Below are 14,987 nucleotides of genomic sequence, written 5' to 3'. Positions count from 1 at the left end.
AAAAAATATTCCCTGAAAATGGATCTTTTGACAATGTTGTTCCACACTGTCCTCATATATATATATATAAGAAATACTGGAGGGACTGGAGTCACCGGGCGATGCTCTCATCCTCCCGTAGTTTGAGAGACACCAAGCTCACAAACTCTGTATTTTTAAATTGCTTTTTATTGAAATGTAGTACATTAGCAAACCCTAACTAATCGGTATACACTATTAACATATTGGCATATACCACGTAACTACAATACAGTGTTATACTTACATCAAAACATGTCAAGAAGTTCTGCTGCTGTCAAGCTACAATTTCACAAGGGCTGGAAAGATCTGATTGTTGGGAGGGCACCGCACCGCCCGCCGCGCCTGTGTCCCCGCAGCATCCCCGTCGCTCGGCCAGACCCCTGGGACTTGCTGGAGTTTTTAGGTTATGTGGTCACACCGGTGTGGTCCACCTTGCAGCAAGACAGCTGAAACAGACTTTTCATTTTACACGCACACAAATTTCTTTTTTTTTTTTTTGTTTGCCGCAGTTTCCCAAGCCCAAAGGCTGGAGCGTCCCCTCTCTGCTGGGATAAAATGATCCCGTTTTGGTGGATTCTGTGCATAGTTATCCATGGCCTCAAGCAGGTGATCCCGAATAGGCACGGTCGTACAGAGAAGCTTTTAGTATTTAACATCTACTTGCAAACTGCAGCAGGGCTGACTGGATAAGCAGAGGAGCGATGCTATCAATCAGTTTGCTCAGAAAGGTTATTCCCCTTTATAGGACTAGTGTGACAAATCTTACTGGTGCTGGGAGTTAAGTCTAGACTTAACAGGGTGGAAAAAGTCTACCTGCTGATGTGGTGGCAGCCGAGAAGGCTTCACGTAGCACCTTCCAGTGCTAACACAAAGCGAGCCCTGTCACGAACTGCACGATCTGCAAACAGGAGCTTTGCTTTAAGAGCCCCAAACACCCTATTAAACATCCCTGGATTGAAAGCAGCAAAGAGCGTCAACTTTATTTTCAAGCCCAAACTTTCCTGTCCTGGAGCACGGGAGGGTTTGCTGAGCTGTTTTCTGTAAGATCCTCCCAGTGGATCAGCCTTTACTGCCCGAGACAGCCAGAGGGTGTTACAGACACAAGCACGGTAGATCGAGAGCAAATCTAGCGATCCGACACTGTTACCACAACCCAGCAGAAACGCTCTGTTGGGAATTAACAGCTCTTGGTCCCCCCGAGGGGTTTGGGCAGCTGAAGACCAAGTCAGAGCCAAGCAAAGGGGAACCCCGGAGCACGTTGGGCGGGAAGCAGCAAAAAAAAAAGCAAATGACACAGCAAACACACACAGCTGAGCTCAGGGAAAGATTAAAAAGCTTCTTGCTCCTGAGCGGCTCGGCCGCAGTGAGCTGCGGGTGGATGCAAGTGGAGGAGGGAATAGCCCGTGCCTGGCAGGAACGAGGGAGCCTTCACTTGCATGTCCAGCAGATTTTTGGGCTGCAAAACCCCAGTCCCAGCTGTATGACACTAGCTCATGTTACATGTTACTAGCTCAGCCTTGCAATGAAATCGCTCTAAATAGCTTCAACTTTCAGTAAAACCCTATGTACTTCTTACTTCACAGGAATATCAATAATTATTTAACTTTTTACTTTAGAAACCCTGGACGTTATTGCCATAAAAAGAATGAATATTCAGACATTATTGCACAACCTACACATCCATCTCTCTACATCTGGGCATCTCCATGAGGCTCGAGGGCCGAGGAGCGAAAGGATGCTCCATGTAGGGATCCACAGAACAAGCATCCCACAGTAACAGCCCACGTCCCACACAGCCTGATTTGGCTGAGAACCTCCACCCTCCCATGGACCACGATGCTGGTTTGGAGCAATGAATCCCCTTCGAGGGGCTGGCCAGCATGGTGACGGCACAGTGATGAAAAAGATGCTGGAGGCCGGGTGGATGGCAGTGCCTGCACAATGGGGACCTTCACTCAGCTCTGGGAAGGAGGAGGAAACTGGTAGTAATTGATGGGGTGGAAGGGCAGAGATTAACTGAGGAGAATTAAGAGTGTTTGGGAACATTACGAGCTTTTAAAAAAAGTAGGTGAATGAATGGATGTCTACTAGTGCTGCTTTGCAAAGGCTCATGAGAGCAGTTTTCACTCCACCAAAGCACTTCACAAGCACCAGGTAAAACTGACGGGCCCCTCGAGCTTGGGGCTTTGGCCATCAGGTCAGGACATCACCGACTGGGGGTTATGCAGCTCCACGGCCCCACACTAGGAGCAAAACACCAGCCAGAGCCCTGCTCTTGTCACTGCATCCCACTAGGAAGGGTTGTGGGGCGTGCCACTTGTTTTCTTGATTATTTCAAAGACATTGGAAACCAAGCAGAAATGAGCATCAACCTGCAGATGTACAGTCTACCTTTCTCCTGATTTTCCCCAAAACTGGAGCATCTTTCCCTCTCTCACCCCCTTCCCTGCTCAGCGGTTTCCACCCAGCGTGCCGGAGCACAGGCTGCCCTTATGGCAGCACCCTGCGGTGCAAGGAAATGAAAAAGTGAAGATATCTTTCAATATAACAACACATATGCAAGCTGTCATGGCACATCATGCACTCTTCTGCACAGCTCAGGTTGGAAAATTAGGTCACATATGAATGTGTAACAAGGGGTGAAAAAGGAGTGAAAGCTTCACTTGTGAAGTTCAAGGTGTTTCCTGGGGTCCCTGCCCTGAGCCTTCCTGCCCTTCTCTCCTCACCCCGCAGGGCTGGCAGCAGCCTCGTTGCTCTTGTATTTGCCCCGCCGTGCCTTGGTTTGTGCACTGCTGTGCTACTGTCTTTTGTAAAAAACAGATGACTATTAGCTAAGCAAAAAATTACATATTTTTAACAATTAAGTCAACTCACTCCCCACTAATCAGGCTGCAGAGCTTCCTGAACTTCAGCTCAACCCTGGTGCCTTCATCCTTCAGCTCATGACCTATGACTGTGGCATTATCTCAAAGCTAAATTGGGCTAAACAAGTCCCAGAGTCTCATCATGACTCTTGCCTCCTGCAGACCTCCCTCAGCTTTTCAGTAGCTGGTAAAGCTCTTGGCTCTCCCAAGCCTTTGCACTGTTTTATGTGAGTGCGTTTAAAGAAAACAGAAGATGTGTAAAAGTCTCATAACATAGTCCTAAACACATTTAAATAACTATTTTTGGTCTTTCTTTGGCTTATGTCAGATATCTGGCTATTCCTATAGCATCCTCAGGTGCCAAGGCAAGCATCCTAGAAGCAAGGGGACAGTGCAAACAGATACCAACACATGAGCTCACTGGAGGGAGTGATCATGAGTGTTGTTAAGTAAATTAACATGCTTCAAATTTAATACTTTATGTTAGTATTATAGGTAAAAAGCACACTTACAGTATGTTTTTTTAACTGGCAATTATCCTCTAAGAACACAAGCAAACCTTGATTTTACAAATGTCTTACGGGAACATGCAAAACCTTCATACAACAGGAGGCTGGGAAAGAGAAGATGAAGTGCTAAGGTTTAAAATAGTTTAGGGAAACACTTGGAGGTAAAAGCTTTTTTTATATGTAGAAGTCATAAAATTAATGAACCTGTTAAAAAGCACTTTTTTTTTTAACCTTAAAAATGATTTTCCAAGTTACTGGCATTACAGTTCTTGGTAGATTGCAGTATATTTTACTTCTATGAAATGACTCAACCATACACAGCACCACTGCAGCAGAACAAGAACAACGATGCTCATCAAGCTTTTTTTTTGTATACTGATTAATACTAAAAGGAAAACCTCAAACTTACCAGCACAGCCCAGAAAAATCACCCATGTTGCTGTGGTGCCTCCTCCCCATCCTAAGTATGACTAAGTAGAAGAACGCCTGCTACAGCACGTCCCAGCACGCATGTAGGGATCAATTCTTTGAACTAGCTTTTAGCTTTTCCAGTGTTGCAAGATTTTCCAAATCCAGGATATCAATTATAATCGTCAGCTCCCTCATCCAAGATGCTACAGCAGAAATCCATTTTTATATCACTATGCCAAGACCCTGATCTCCACAGAGGCAAATCTTCCCTTCCCCTGCTTAAAACCAAGATGGTAATTAGAAATAAGGAGATTTAACAAAATACAGTTGACAGTATTTATTCTTTTGTCTTTGGGGACTTTGTACTTTCTAGTGTTTCTTTTAATTTCCACGCCTTTTCTAGCTTTTCTGTACACTCTGGTACACAGCTGGCGCAAATGGTCTCAGCTGGAGCTGAGAAACCATCAATTTTGGTTTTGTGCCAAAACCGTGCCCCTGTGACGTTCCCACTGGCCCTGGGGCAAATCCCTGCGTCGGGCTGAGACAGCCCCTACAAGAAGGGGCATCCATGCCCCACACAGCACTACAATGGGTTCTCCTACCCCAAACCCTGCTGGCGGGGTGCACCGAGCTCACGCTTTCGCCGTGGTGCCAGTGGCCGGGGCTTGCGGCACAGGGTAGGCTGTCGCCGGCTTGTTGGAGACACCCTGACATTTTTGTATTTAACCACGAACACCCACGTGTTTGTCAGTTTATTGTAACCTGACTGCCCACTACGGATAAAAACAAGCCCTACAATATCCTTGAGAGATGGTGATTTTTCTCTCAGGCATTTGTTTTCGGAAGGCCCCCACTCTCACGTGTCTGCCTGCTGTGATCCAGCAGATGTAATTACGAAAACAGGGGTTGCTCAATCAGCCACCCTTCTGCTGCCCCCGAGCCCTGGATGGGCCTGAGCGCAGCTCAGCCAGGCTGGGGTTGGGAGCTCTGCCTGGGCTTGTCGGTGCTCCCAGGAGCTGCCCCACTTTGTACATCTGCAAGGAGATGAAGGATGCTGACCATGACCTGCTGCCGCTCAAGCCACCGGCTGGCATTTTCTGTGACCTTCACTTCTGCTTTGTAGGAGAAAGTGGGTGTTAAAATTGTGCTCTTAAAAAGTTTGGGGTTTAAGCCTATTTCTAGAGTGAGCTGAATGACAATAAAAGTGCATTTGGTAAATATAAATGTGGGTATTATGAGAAAAAACCTCCCTACACTTCACACCACCCACTCTTGAATTATCAGATTAAATAAAGCTGACGCACAGCAACAAAAGTCAAAGCACGCTCAGCAAGGAGGATCATTTCCTCATTTTACAGAGCTGGGTTTTTCTTTTTCTCTTAAACATCCGTGTTAAAGACACAGCTGAACCACACTTCAGGTAAGAATATATGTCAAGCAGACTGCTACACAATTAAAAAACATAATAAAGGAGGGGAAATTCCCCCATTTGTAGCAAAAGCAGATGAAATTAAAGCGTGGCAGGGTATGTCTTACCTTTCTTTTTGGCTTAACTGATTTCTCAAGATTCCTATACAGAGGGTGAAGGTTTGTTTCACATTACAAGGACACAAATGTGTTTCTACACCTACAGTAACTTAGACTGCAATGGAAAAAAATCCAAACATTCATTAAACAGCTATTCATTGTCCGGTAGGAAAAGGTGGAGCAGAAGCACTCGCTCCTCCACGTCTGCTCATCTGAGGAACGCTGTGGACAACTTAACTCCAGAGGTTCCTCTCTCACTCTCCATTTCTGCATTGCTCTTCCAGAAGCTTGCGAACAATATTCATTTCTCCACCGCTTTTGTCACATGCCGGTAAAAACTGATTCTTCCTGCAGCGTGTCAAAGCGGTTGCTGCTTTCCTTTCTTCTTCTGCCTTCTACGTTCCCGTTATTGATGTCAATGGGAAAGGGCGCAGCTTAGAGAACATGTTTGTTATTTAACTGTTGCAGATCTCAATGGGAGAATGGGATAAAAAGCTTACCTCTTTTCTTCTCTGTGTAATGCCATCATGCTGGCTTTTAAAAAACCTCAGTGAAAAATTCAGTGGATTTTTTAAACACACACCCCCCACCCCCCCACCCCCCAAAGAAAAAATTAAGTGAGAAAGAAAGCTAATTAGATTCCTGCATATTTCAAAAAGTCTAATGGTTTTCAGGTAGATCAAGTGCTGGTTCCGTGAATGTCTTCTCTATAGAAAGAGACTCACTTGACTTGAGCACACGGAAGGACCGAAAGTATATTCTGTGTAGACCATTTTTCTCCTGCTTCAATCACACTGGAGAAAAAAACCAAGCATCAAGTTCCTTGAAATCTTTCTGCAAATGCAGGTTCTCACTGCAGCTTTAACGTCAGACTGGTTTGCTATTGTCCAGGGTTACGTGGGTTGTAGGAAACTCAATGCACTTATAAAGGTCCCTTTCAGAAGGGGCTATTTCACAGTAAGGTTATGGATTGACCGAGATATACGAGTGCTTTTACCAGTCACTGGCCATCTCCTCTACAACCAGTTCCCTTTCTGACATTGCCCAACCACCTGGACAATTAAAAAAATGGAAACAGCAGACGCCTACGTAAGAGACGCATTTGCAGTACAACACAAACTCTTAGGACCACCGTAAAACCTCTTCTGCATCGCCACGGCTGGACCGACACAGCTCCCCATGCTGTTACTCAGCAATTTCCATCAGACAATCTTGCTTGCACGCAACTCTTTGTCAGCTCAAAGATGCCACCCTCAGAAACCACCACAGCTGGTCTTCGTCTTTGCAATCGAGAAGGCGGGTTCGTGTTCTGGAAAAAGCAGCTCTTCTTCAGACAAAGGAGATCCATGGAAAGAGTACACAACAATAGGAATGAGAAATGAAAAAAACAGAAAAAGGGCCAGGAAGGAGCATGGATTCCTTTCAGGTTTTGTTCTCGTCATACATGTCCAAGGCAGGCTCGATGGTTGAGAACTCGCTCTCGTAGACCAGGCTTCGAGGGGACAGAGAGTTACGATGAAAGAAGTGACTGCCTACAAGAGGTAGAACAAAACCTCATTAAGAACACATGCGAACAACGTAAGAGCTGAGTAAAGCATCCTTGTACACAGGTGTTGACCACAAACACAGCATGCATGTCAGTAGCCACCCTTTAACGCAAACCAGTAACAGCCATATGAAACAGTTCACCTCCATTTGTGTGTTCCCCTGCCAGTTCAAAGCAACTGCTTTCCATATGCATGAACAATCCCACCTCAAATGGTTCTTTCAGATAAAACAGGTCAAGTCTCAGCAAGGCTGGGGCAGGCTGGAGTTTCGCACTCAGCGCTCGCTGTTGATTTACAGCCTTGTACAGCAGGCATGTGCTTCCTTGAGAAACCCAGAAACCTTTGGTTGGTGCCCAGTTCCCCATGCCGTGCACCAGCACAAAGCACTCCGGCACAGAGGTGAAGGAATGAGAAGACTGAGCAAGAAGGTCACCAAGGATCATCCGACTGATGCTGCTGAAAGCCTGACCTTCTCCAGAGCTCAGCAACCACCATCTACCCAGTCACCTTCTAGAAGCAGGCACCTATGTATTTCTTTACACAGAACCAAAGGAGATCCAACCCTCTTCTCCAACACTGGTGATACCTGAAACAAGCACCAAGTGGCTGTTGACAGAACAGGGAATGGAAGTTAATTTTTTTCTTCTGTGGCCTGGCGTTTCCGTGGCTCTCCAAACCCACAGATGTGTTTTGCAAGGAGCCCAGCCCTACTGCTGTACAAACGGTTCTCTCTGAAAGCATCTATCAGATCAGGCCCTTTGCCAAAACGTTTCATTACTGGGTTTATCGATCCCAGGGGGGATTAGCTGGGAGCAAGGCTGCTTAGATTACAATATGCCAGGCAGCTATGTGAGCCAAATCAGAGGCAACTGAAAAGCTTCCAAGTTCATCAAGAAGGCACTCAGCAAACCAAGGTGCCTCCAGTTTCAGGCATCAGTAGAGCAAGATGCTTAGGGGATTGCAGTTTTAGCCCTGGAAGAATTTAGGTGCTTAAATTCCCTTTTCTTTGCCAAATTTTGATTCCAGCCTATGCCCTTCTGAAATAAAGAGCTTACAAAAGATATGAGGGAAAAAGAATTGGGCTGCTATTGTCCAAAACACCTTTTCTCCTTCTCTACTCACCCAAAAGACAGAGACTCAGAAATGAAAACCAAAGAAGTCCTTATTAGGATTAAAAAGAAAAAGCTAGAGTTATAATCAAATGCATAGAGTTGTTGAAGAGGAAAAGCAAAGATGAATTCTGCACTTCTCGGAGCAGAGGCCTCGTAACAGCACTGGCTGGAAGAGCCAGGGACACTGTAAACAGGCTCCATGCAAACTCATTTTGCAAGCTGTGACAGCAAGCTGTCATCCTGATTTGCAACAAACTGCACAGCAATTGTGTGCCCGGGTTGAATCCTTGTTAAGAACAGCAGCAGACTGAAGCTGGGCAATGTATCTGCTGCCCGTTCCCTAAACCCCTCCTTTATCACCAAAAGCCAGTACACACGCTCACTCCACCGTTCGCACCGAGAAGGGGAAGTTCTCATAAGCAAATTGATTTATTTTTGATCTTGTGGTTAACTGAAACATGAGTGAATTTAATACATTGCACAGGAGTGAATTGCTCATTATGCCAGGAGCACATATCCAGGTATGTGGAAGAAGCGTACTGTGTTGGAATATACTTTGCAGAAGCAGTCAGTAGGGGATGATGAACATCCTTTAGACATCTGAATCCTCTCCCAAAGTCACAGGTTTCTAAAACTGGGCAATGCTTAAAATAAAAAATGAAAAAAAAATTTTAAGAAGGTTGAGTTTTTGAGGGAACATAAACTTGCAACTATGACTTCCAGCTGATCAGAGTCAGTCTTCAAACAAAAAAACCCTGAACCTACTTTGAAATTATACCAGATAAAACTGATTTCAAGATTCTTCTTGAAATGTGTTACAGGTCAGGTTCATTAATTTTTGATGACTGAGTCTCAGCTTGCAGTTGAAATAAGCCATGGATATTGGAGGTTTCATCTCCCTTTCCTTCACCCACTGAAATGTTACATACTGAACAGCCAATGCTGAAACGAAACAAAGGGGATTCTAAAAGCTTGGTGTTGCTTTTGTTTTTATTACACAAAAATCAAACAAGGGATTAGGAAGCAGACAGCCCAGGCCGTCATTTCCTCTGTGTGCACCCAGACTTCCACTCTAGCAGATTCAAGGGAGAGATTTAATCAACAGGCAGACAGGTCATCTGACAACAAATATTTTAAATTAATCTGGAAAAAGGCACTGTATATCTAACACCTCTAAAATTCTTTACTGTGATGTTTTCTTGTTTCTTGGCAAAAGAAATTTAAGCCACCCACTTCCAGGGAGGCTGAATGTTTCCATAAAGATACAAATCTCTTGGCTTTCATACCACTTTTGGGACACATCATTCATTCTTTTCCTAAATGTCTCTCTCCTCTACCATTCAGCACAGCCCGCCCAGTGCTGACAGGCTGCTGCTCAGTGCTTTTCAACCCTTGATCTCCAGGTGCTGTAATAACCAGGTTGGTATCATTGCCCACTACTTATGGCTAGAGAAACAGAGTCAGAAGGGCGCAGTAACCCAGCTACGCTCATCTTAATGCAGAAAATTGCTAGTGTTTGTTTACAAATGTGGCATCAGTCCAGTTGATAAATTTACTGAATACATGTATTTTAAGGACAAGTAGAAACATCCACAGTTTCAATTCATCTTATGAATCTGTTCTTCCTATTTTGCACTTACCAAGAAAGAGCAAGATTTATCCCTTAGGTATGGAAAACAAATGGGAAGTCTGCATTTAGTGTTAATACATGGCAACGAATCCTTCAGTGCTCTCTGCCACTATTCTTCATTATATACTCACAAAGAACTTCTCAGATAACTTGTATTGAGTCTGAAAATAAAACATACTACCCTGGAATTGATCTTTATACCTACCATAGGATGCTACAGAAGTGGGCACAACACCAAGGCCAAAAATTCAAGAGACACAGCATTGCAGGTGCATCAGGAGTAAGTACCACCTGGTGTTCCCTTCCTATCTGAAAGTATTTTCACACCCTCAGTCGCTGCTCAGGGCCATCTTCTGCCAGAAGCTGCAGTCCCTCCATAGCTCCCCCAGCACAACGACCTAACGTGGAAATCCAATCAGAGCACTCCCTACCTCAGACAATCTGTTTTAGACACCCTCTCAGTTAAGGGACAACAGAGCAGGATTATTTCATAAAGCATCCTTTCCTCGAAGCCAGCTGTTTAGCAGGGCACTGCTACTCCCTCTTGAACTACATCTTATTATACCCTTCTGTCAGCCCAGTCCTGCCATCTTTGCAACATCTGGAAAGAGGGACCAGCTCCTCTTTCCTCTCACTATTATAATTATACATTTGAGAGTAACATTACTCATCTTTTATGTGTGGATATCTAAAAGCACAGCAAGCAAAAACACTTGCGGAATTTCCTTCTTGTGTCTATCCAAAGTAAAAAAATTGAATTTCCAGGATGGTGCAGAGTCCATCTTTAAATACATTTATTTCATTAACAGGATAAACTTAACATTAGTAGCCTGACCTGTAATTAACCTAGCAGATACTGTCTGTATTTTTATTAACATTTTACTGAGACAATTGCTAGAGGCTTAAAAGAAAGATTAAAAAAGATGGCCCCGGGTTATTTAAATCCTCTGCAGAGAAATGTACTAGAAGCCCTGTCAACCATTTTGTTCCCAATATCACTCAACTTCTCCTTCTGCTGCTGTTCTGTAGAAGAAACATGAACTGGAACTGTTTGTGGTGCCTTTTGCATCTGGGTCACCACGCTGCTCAGGCTGTCCCTGCGCATCCCTCCTGACAACATTAAAAAGCACTTAGGGATTTTTGTTTCAGGAGACAAGCACAAACTTATCAATTTTACTACTGCTGTTGAGAGATGGGTGGAAAAAAAAAGAAAACCACCTTTTTGTTTCACTGCCTGTACCCTAAATCACACTCTAACCACATTCCTCCATTTTTGCCAACAACGTTCAGTTGACAAACACTGCATTTTACAAGGAAACAGTATGTTTGAGGTTTTTTTCTCTTCATGAGAAAGTCCAATGGGGTTTTCCAGTTTTTCAAAATACACTTACTGCTCTATTGATTGTTTTCATGTTTCTTTCAAAATTTCACAAGGGCACACTGAAAGATAATTCTATTAGATGTACTGAAGATATCACATACTTCATTTATTATTTTAAAAGCTGCCTTCTCAGCTGAAGCCTGCTGGACAGATAAGAATTAAGAAACTATTTTAATGTAGACTCTGGCTGTGTTCCTAAGTTCTAAAAGTGCCTATACATAAAAATAAAATTAAATTAAATCCTCTATTTCCCAGTACATAAAAAAATTGAATCTTACAGTAAAATTGGTTCTTTCTGTTCATTTAATTAAATTAGAAAGCATTAAGTTTCAAATGTCTACATCTTGATATGAGAACAACAAAACAAAAACAACCAAGCACAGAGTAGGTTTAAACTTCTATCAATTATGTTTTCCTTACCAATTTGTTACCCTCTTCTACCCATCTCATTAGCCCAAGCATTAGCATTTGGCTGCAAATCAGATCCGCATGTTTTAACTGACTGTTGTGAAATTACTCATACACTGCTTGCATAAGTAAACTTGCATGAAACAGCCTGAGTGAGGACAGCAATGAGAGATGTTTTCCCTCTGCCTCCTCACCAGTAAAAACGCCATGGCAAGAAGGGACATGTTTCCATAGAGTTTCCACGTTACAGTGAAGACCATTATCAATCTTTCATGATCTGAATTTGAACAAAAACTAACCTGTCACTAATACGAAAGGAAGTCACAGATGACAGCGGGGAAAAATGCTACCTTTTCACTTGGTGTAGGGAAGAAAGAAGTGGTTTAGAGTAGTTTCATTTTTATCAGAAAGAAGGGTGGGGTGAAAGCAAAAGACAGAAAAGGTTTATGATTTGCATGTGGAGAACACAGTGTTGCAAACCTTCAGCAATGCCTGACCTGAAGACAAAAATCATACTGCAATCATCCCAGTGTGACACAGAAGCGTTACGGGAGAAGAAATGGAGAAAATGTTCTTATTTCAAATTAATTCTCAGCTGGAGTCAAGATTAGCCTGTTATATACTAGAACACTTCACCCAGGTTTTTTCCCCCCAACAAGTTGGTATGGAGCAATTGCTAATAATACTCTTGTTAGTTGTTCCAGTGCTGGGTGGCATCATAAGAACAGAACTGTGTGAGGTTTCCACTTGTTAGCTTGCGTGTCTCAAAATGGAAGAATACAGATCTGCAAAGATGAAATCATTCAAAGGAAATAAAGCATCTTCTAAAATTTACGAAACGCTGTCAGACTTAAGTACTAACACAGAAAGTCCAAGAAAATAAAATTATCACAAATTAAGATTTCATAATTAAAGTTTTTTTTATTTCTTCACTTTTTCCTTAATACAAAGCTTTGGCATCAGCAGATTTTATGAAAAAATAGAATGTACTAAATAATTGCTTGTGCTGCATGATCGATAAATGATGCATAAAAATAGGTGTCTCTCTCCAAGGCAATTGGCCAAAAAGCGCTTCTTCAATACCATTCTGCTCTGTGGGGCAGAAAAAAAAAAGAAACAAAATATTTATATTAGAGTTAATACTGCCAATACCAGAAAAAAAAAAAACCAATCCTGTGAAAGTAAGTTAGCAAGAAATGACTAATTATACAACACCAGAGCATTGAAAGAGGTCTGTATTCCTTACGTCATTCTTACAGGACCAGTAAAACAGAGAGGACAGTCAGAGGTTTGAACACTTCTAAACTTTTGAGGAAACTCCATCTGCTACTGAAAACTTTCTCTAAGTGGTGCTATCCAACATCTGGGCTTTCTGGACTTTAGAACACAGTTATACAGTAATTTCTGACCGTTCCCTAAGAAGCAAAGCAAGATGTGCTTTCTTTAGTTCCTTTAACTCACTACCTAAATCATTTAATAGTAATAGTGCACGAATATTATAAGACCAAAAGAAAGCAGCTTGGTTCCTTATCTCTTAGACAGTGTTTACTTTTATCAGGAACTATTTAAAAATATATATATGTGTGTGTATATATATATATGCACATACACACAAACATATATATACACAGTTAGATATGTAGATACACATAACTCCAGAACTACTGCTCTAAAATATGTTTAAGCTGTGGGAAGAACATGAAAAAAAAAAAGAGAACAGGACATGTTTTAAGGTGAGTTTTAATGTAGAATATTTGGCAACTTTTATTTGCATCAGCCTATTACATGGCCTCATTCTTGCTACTGTTGTTTTCTGATAAGAAAAACCCCTCAGCTTCCTCTTGAAACACTACCGTAACAAACGTAGGGTGTGCCAGCATGGCTTTTTACACGGAGAACAGCATAAAAAGCAGGTATGCTGTTGACATTTATTGGAAATTGCAGTGAGAGGAAGCTGCCATACATTTGGCGTGATATTCAGCACAGGAAATGCTTTGTCTGGCACTGGGGAACATAAGGTGTCAATGAAACACTAAATCTAAGTATTAGTCTCATACACAGACATTTTTAAACTGTCTGAAATGAGTAGCCCAACCTAGCAGCACTTGTGGAGGCTGCTTAGATCCCAAAGGATTCAGTCAAAAAGCTGCTGAGGTTAAAGGCTACAGGTAGATACCTCAGTTACCCAAATAAGTGATTTTTGACAGCTCTGGTTTCTGTGGTTGCTAGTTTTAAGTCTGCCTCGAAGTATACACTTGTATATGCTTGCATTTTCATTCCTATCACTGGGGAAAGGAGCTCTCCCTACATTAGCATGCCCTTTGTTTGTACTAAGGGAACATCACTGTGAAAACACTTCGCTGGAGGCCCTAACTCTGCCAATGTGAAGAAGCTTGCCCTTTCAGTAAAAATAGACTCAGATCTGACAGAGCAAAAGACAACAAAATGAAGAGTTGCAAGGCAAGGCAGAAATGCAACTGCTATCAGTGCCCACATCTGGATGACACTACATGGGCTACAGTTCCTTTGTCTTCTTCCTAATGATGTGGAAATACCCAGAAATGCAGACATTCCTGTTTCACAACTCATCTTCCTTCATGCTCTCCCAAGCTATTTTTCAGTGCAGATTAACTATGTTCAGCTACAGCTATGCTGCCAAGTTGCCGATTGATAGTTGCAATTTCAAAGTTCTGACAAATGAAAAAAAAAAAAAATCAGTAAGTTCGATAGGGCTATTTGAAGTTCTAAAACTTCTCTTCATTAAGCCCTTTTGGAATTAGCATCTGAAAAGAGGAGGAAAGGAAGATTTGCAAATTAGTGGTAAATCAAAGGTCCCTGGTGGTCAAAACCTCTAAGAACTTATTATGGCCCCTCCTGAAGAAGATCAGCTTCAGACTGCCTATAATTTTACACTGGAGACTATTAGACATGTTTCCATCTTACTGAGAAGGACACCTTATACCTTCCAGACAGCAACAGAAGTAAAAAAAAAAGCACTTCTTTCTCCTCTCTCTCTCAAAAAAAGGAAAAAAAAAGGAAAAAAGGAAATCATGTTTATAAAGCTACATTTCCAGGCTGCACAGGAGACTGACTACCTCTGATTCTCACCCCACTTGTGGTAAGAGATCAACATATTAGTGGAAACTCAGCTGCATCAAGACATTCAGAGACAAAGAAAGATGTTGCCACTTTCCCTTCCCAAATAAATAAATTATGATTAAATATATACCAAGAGCCCAGATGTTCTGTACTCCTAAATGAAAATAGCTAGATGTACCTAGTTAATATATCTGCAGAACAGATTTATACTTGCCCACACACAGAGCTATAAAAAAAGACTGAAAGTCACATGCTAGAGCCATTTCTTGTCCAGCCTGCCTGGAGGGAGGCACTGGGGGTGTCTAAAAATTAAGAAAGCGTGGATGTCTTTAAGCACTCCTTTCACTGCAATTCTTAAGCATCCTAAAGTGAGAGGTTAGAAGGCTGGTCTGCTCTCTTCACTTGTGAGAGAAGAAACAGTAGTGTTATTCATTGCTTTCGTCTCTCCCTCTCCTAAGAGCAAAAAGGTAGTTTTCTA

At 42.5% G+C, this 14,987-nt stretch overlaps 1 protein-coding gene across 4 annotated transcripts in view; it reads right to left on the bottom strand.

The window, feature by feature from the left end:
• Nucleotides 1-150: 150 nt before the first annotated feature.
• RNF130 (ring finger protein 130) overlaps nucleotides 151-14,987 on the bottom strand; it is a 54,366-nt gene continuing 39,529 nt past the window's right edge. For 2 of the 4 annotated variants that reach the window (XM_074883282.1, XM_074883280.1), the window contains one exon: nucleotides 151-6,864. In XM_074883282.1, coding sequence (XP_074739383.1) covers nucleotides 6,755-6,864 — 110 coding nt within the window. In that variant the 3' untranslated portion in view covers nucleotides 151-6,754. Of the gene's footprint in view, nucleotides 6,865-12,305; nucleotides 12,503-14,987 lie in introns of those variants that run through there. The other 2 variants (XM_074883279.1, XM_074883283.1) reach the window with 1 other exon arrangement.

This window comes from Strix uralensis, chromosome 14, assembly GCF_047716275.1.
Source record: "Strix uralensis isolate ZFMK-TIS-50842 chromosome 14, bStrUra1, whole genome shotgun sequence".
Lineage (NCBI taxonomy): Eukaryota > Metazoa > Chordata > Aves > Strigiformes > Strigidae > Strix > Strix uralensis.
The sequence above is the reverse complement of the archived record's forward strand: the minus strand, read 5'-3'. Positions and strand labels throughout refer to the sequence as shown.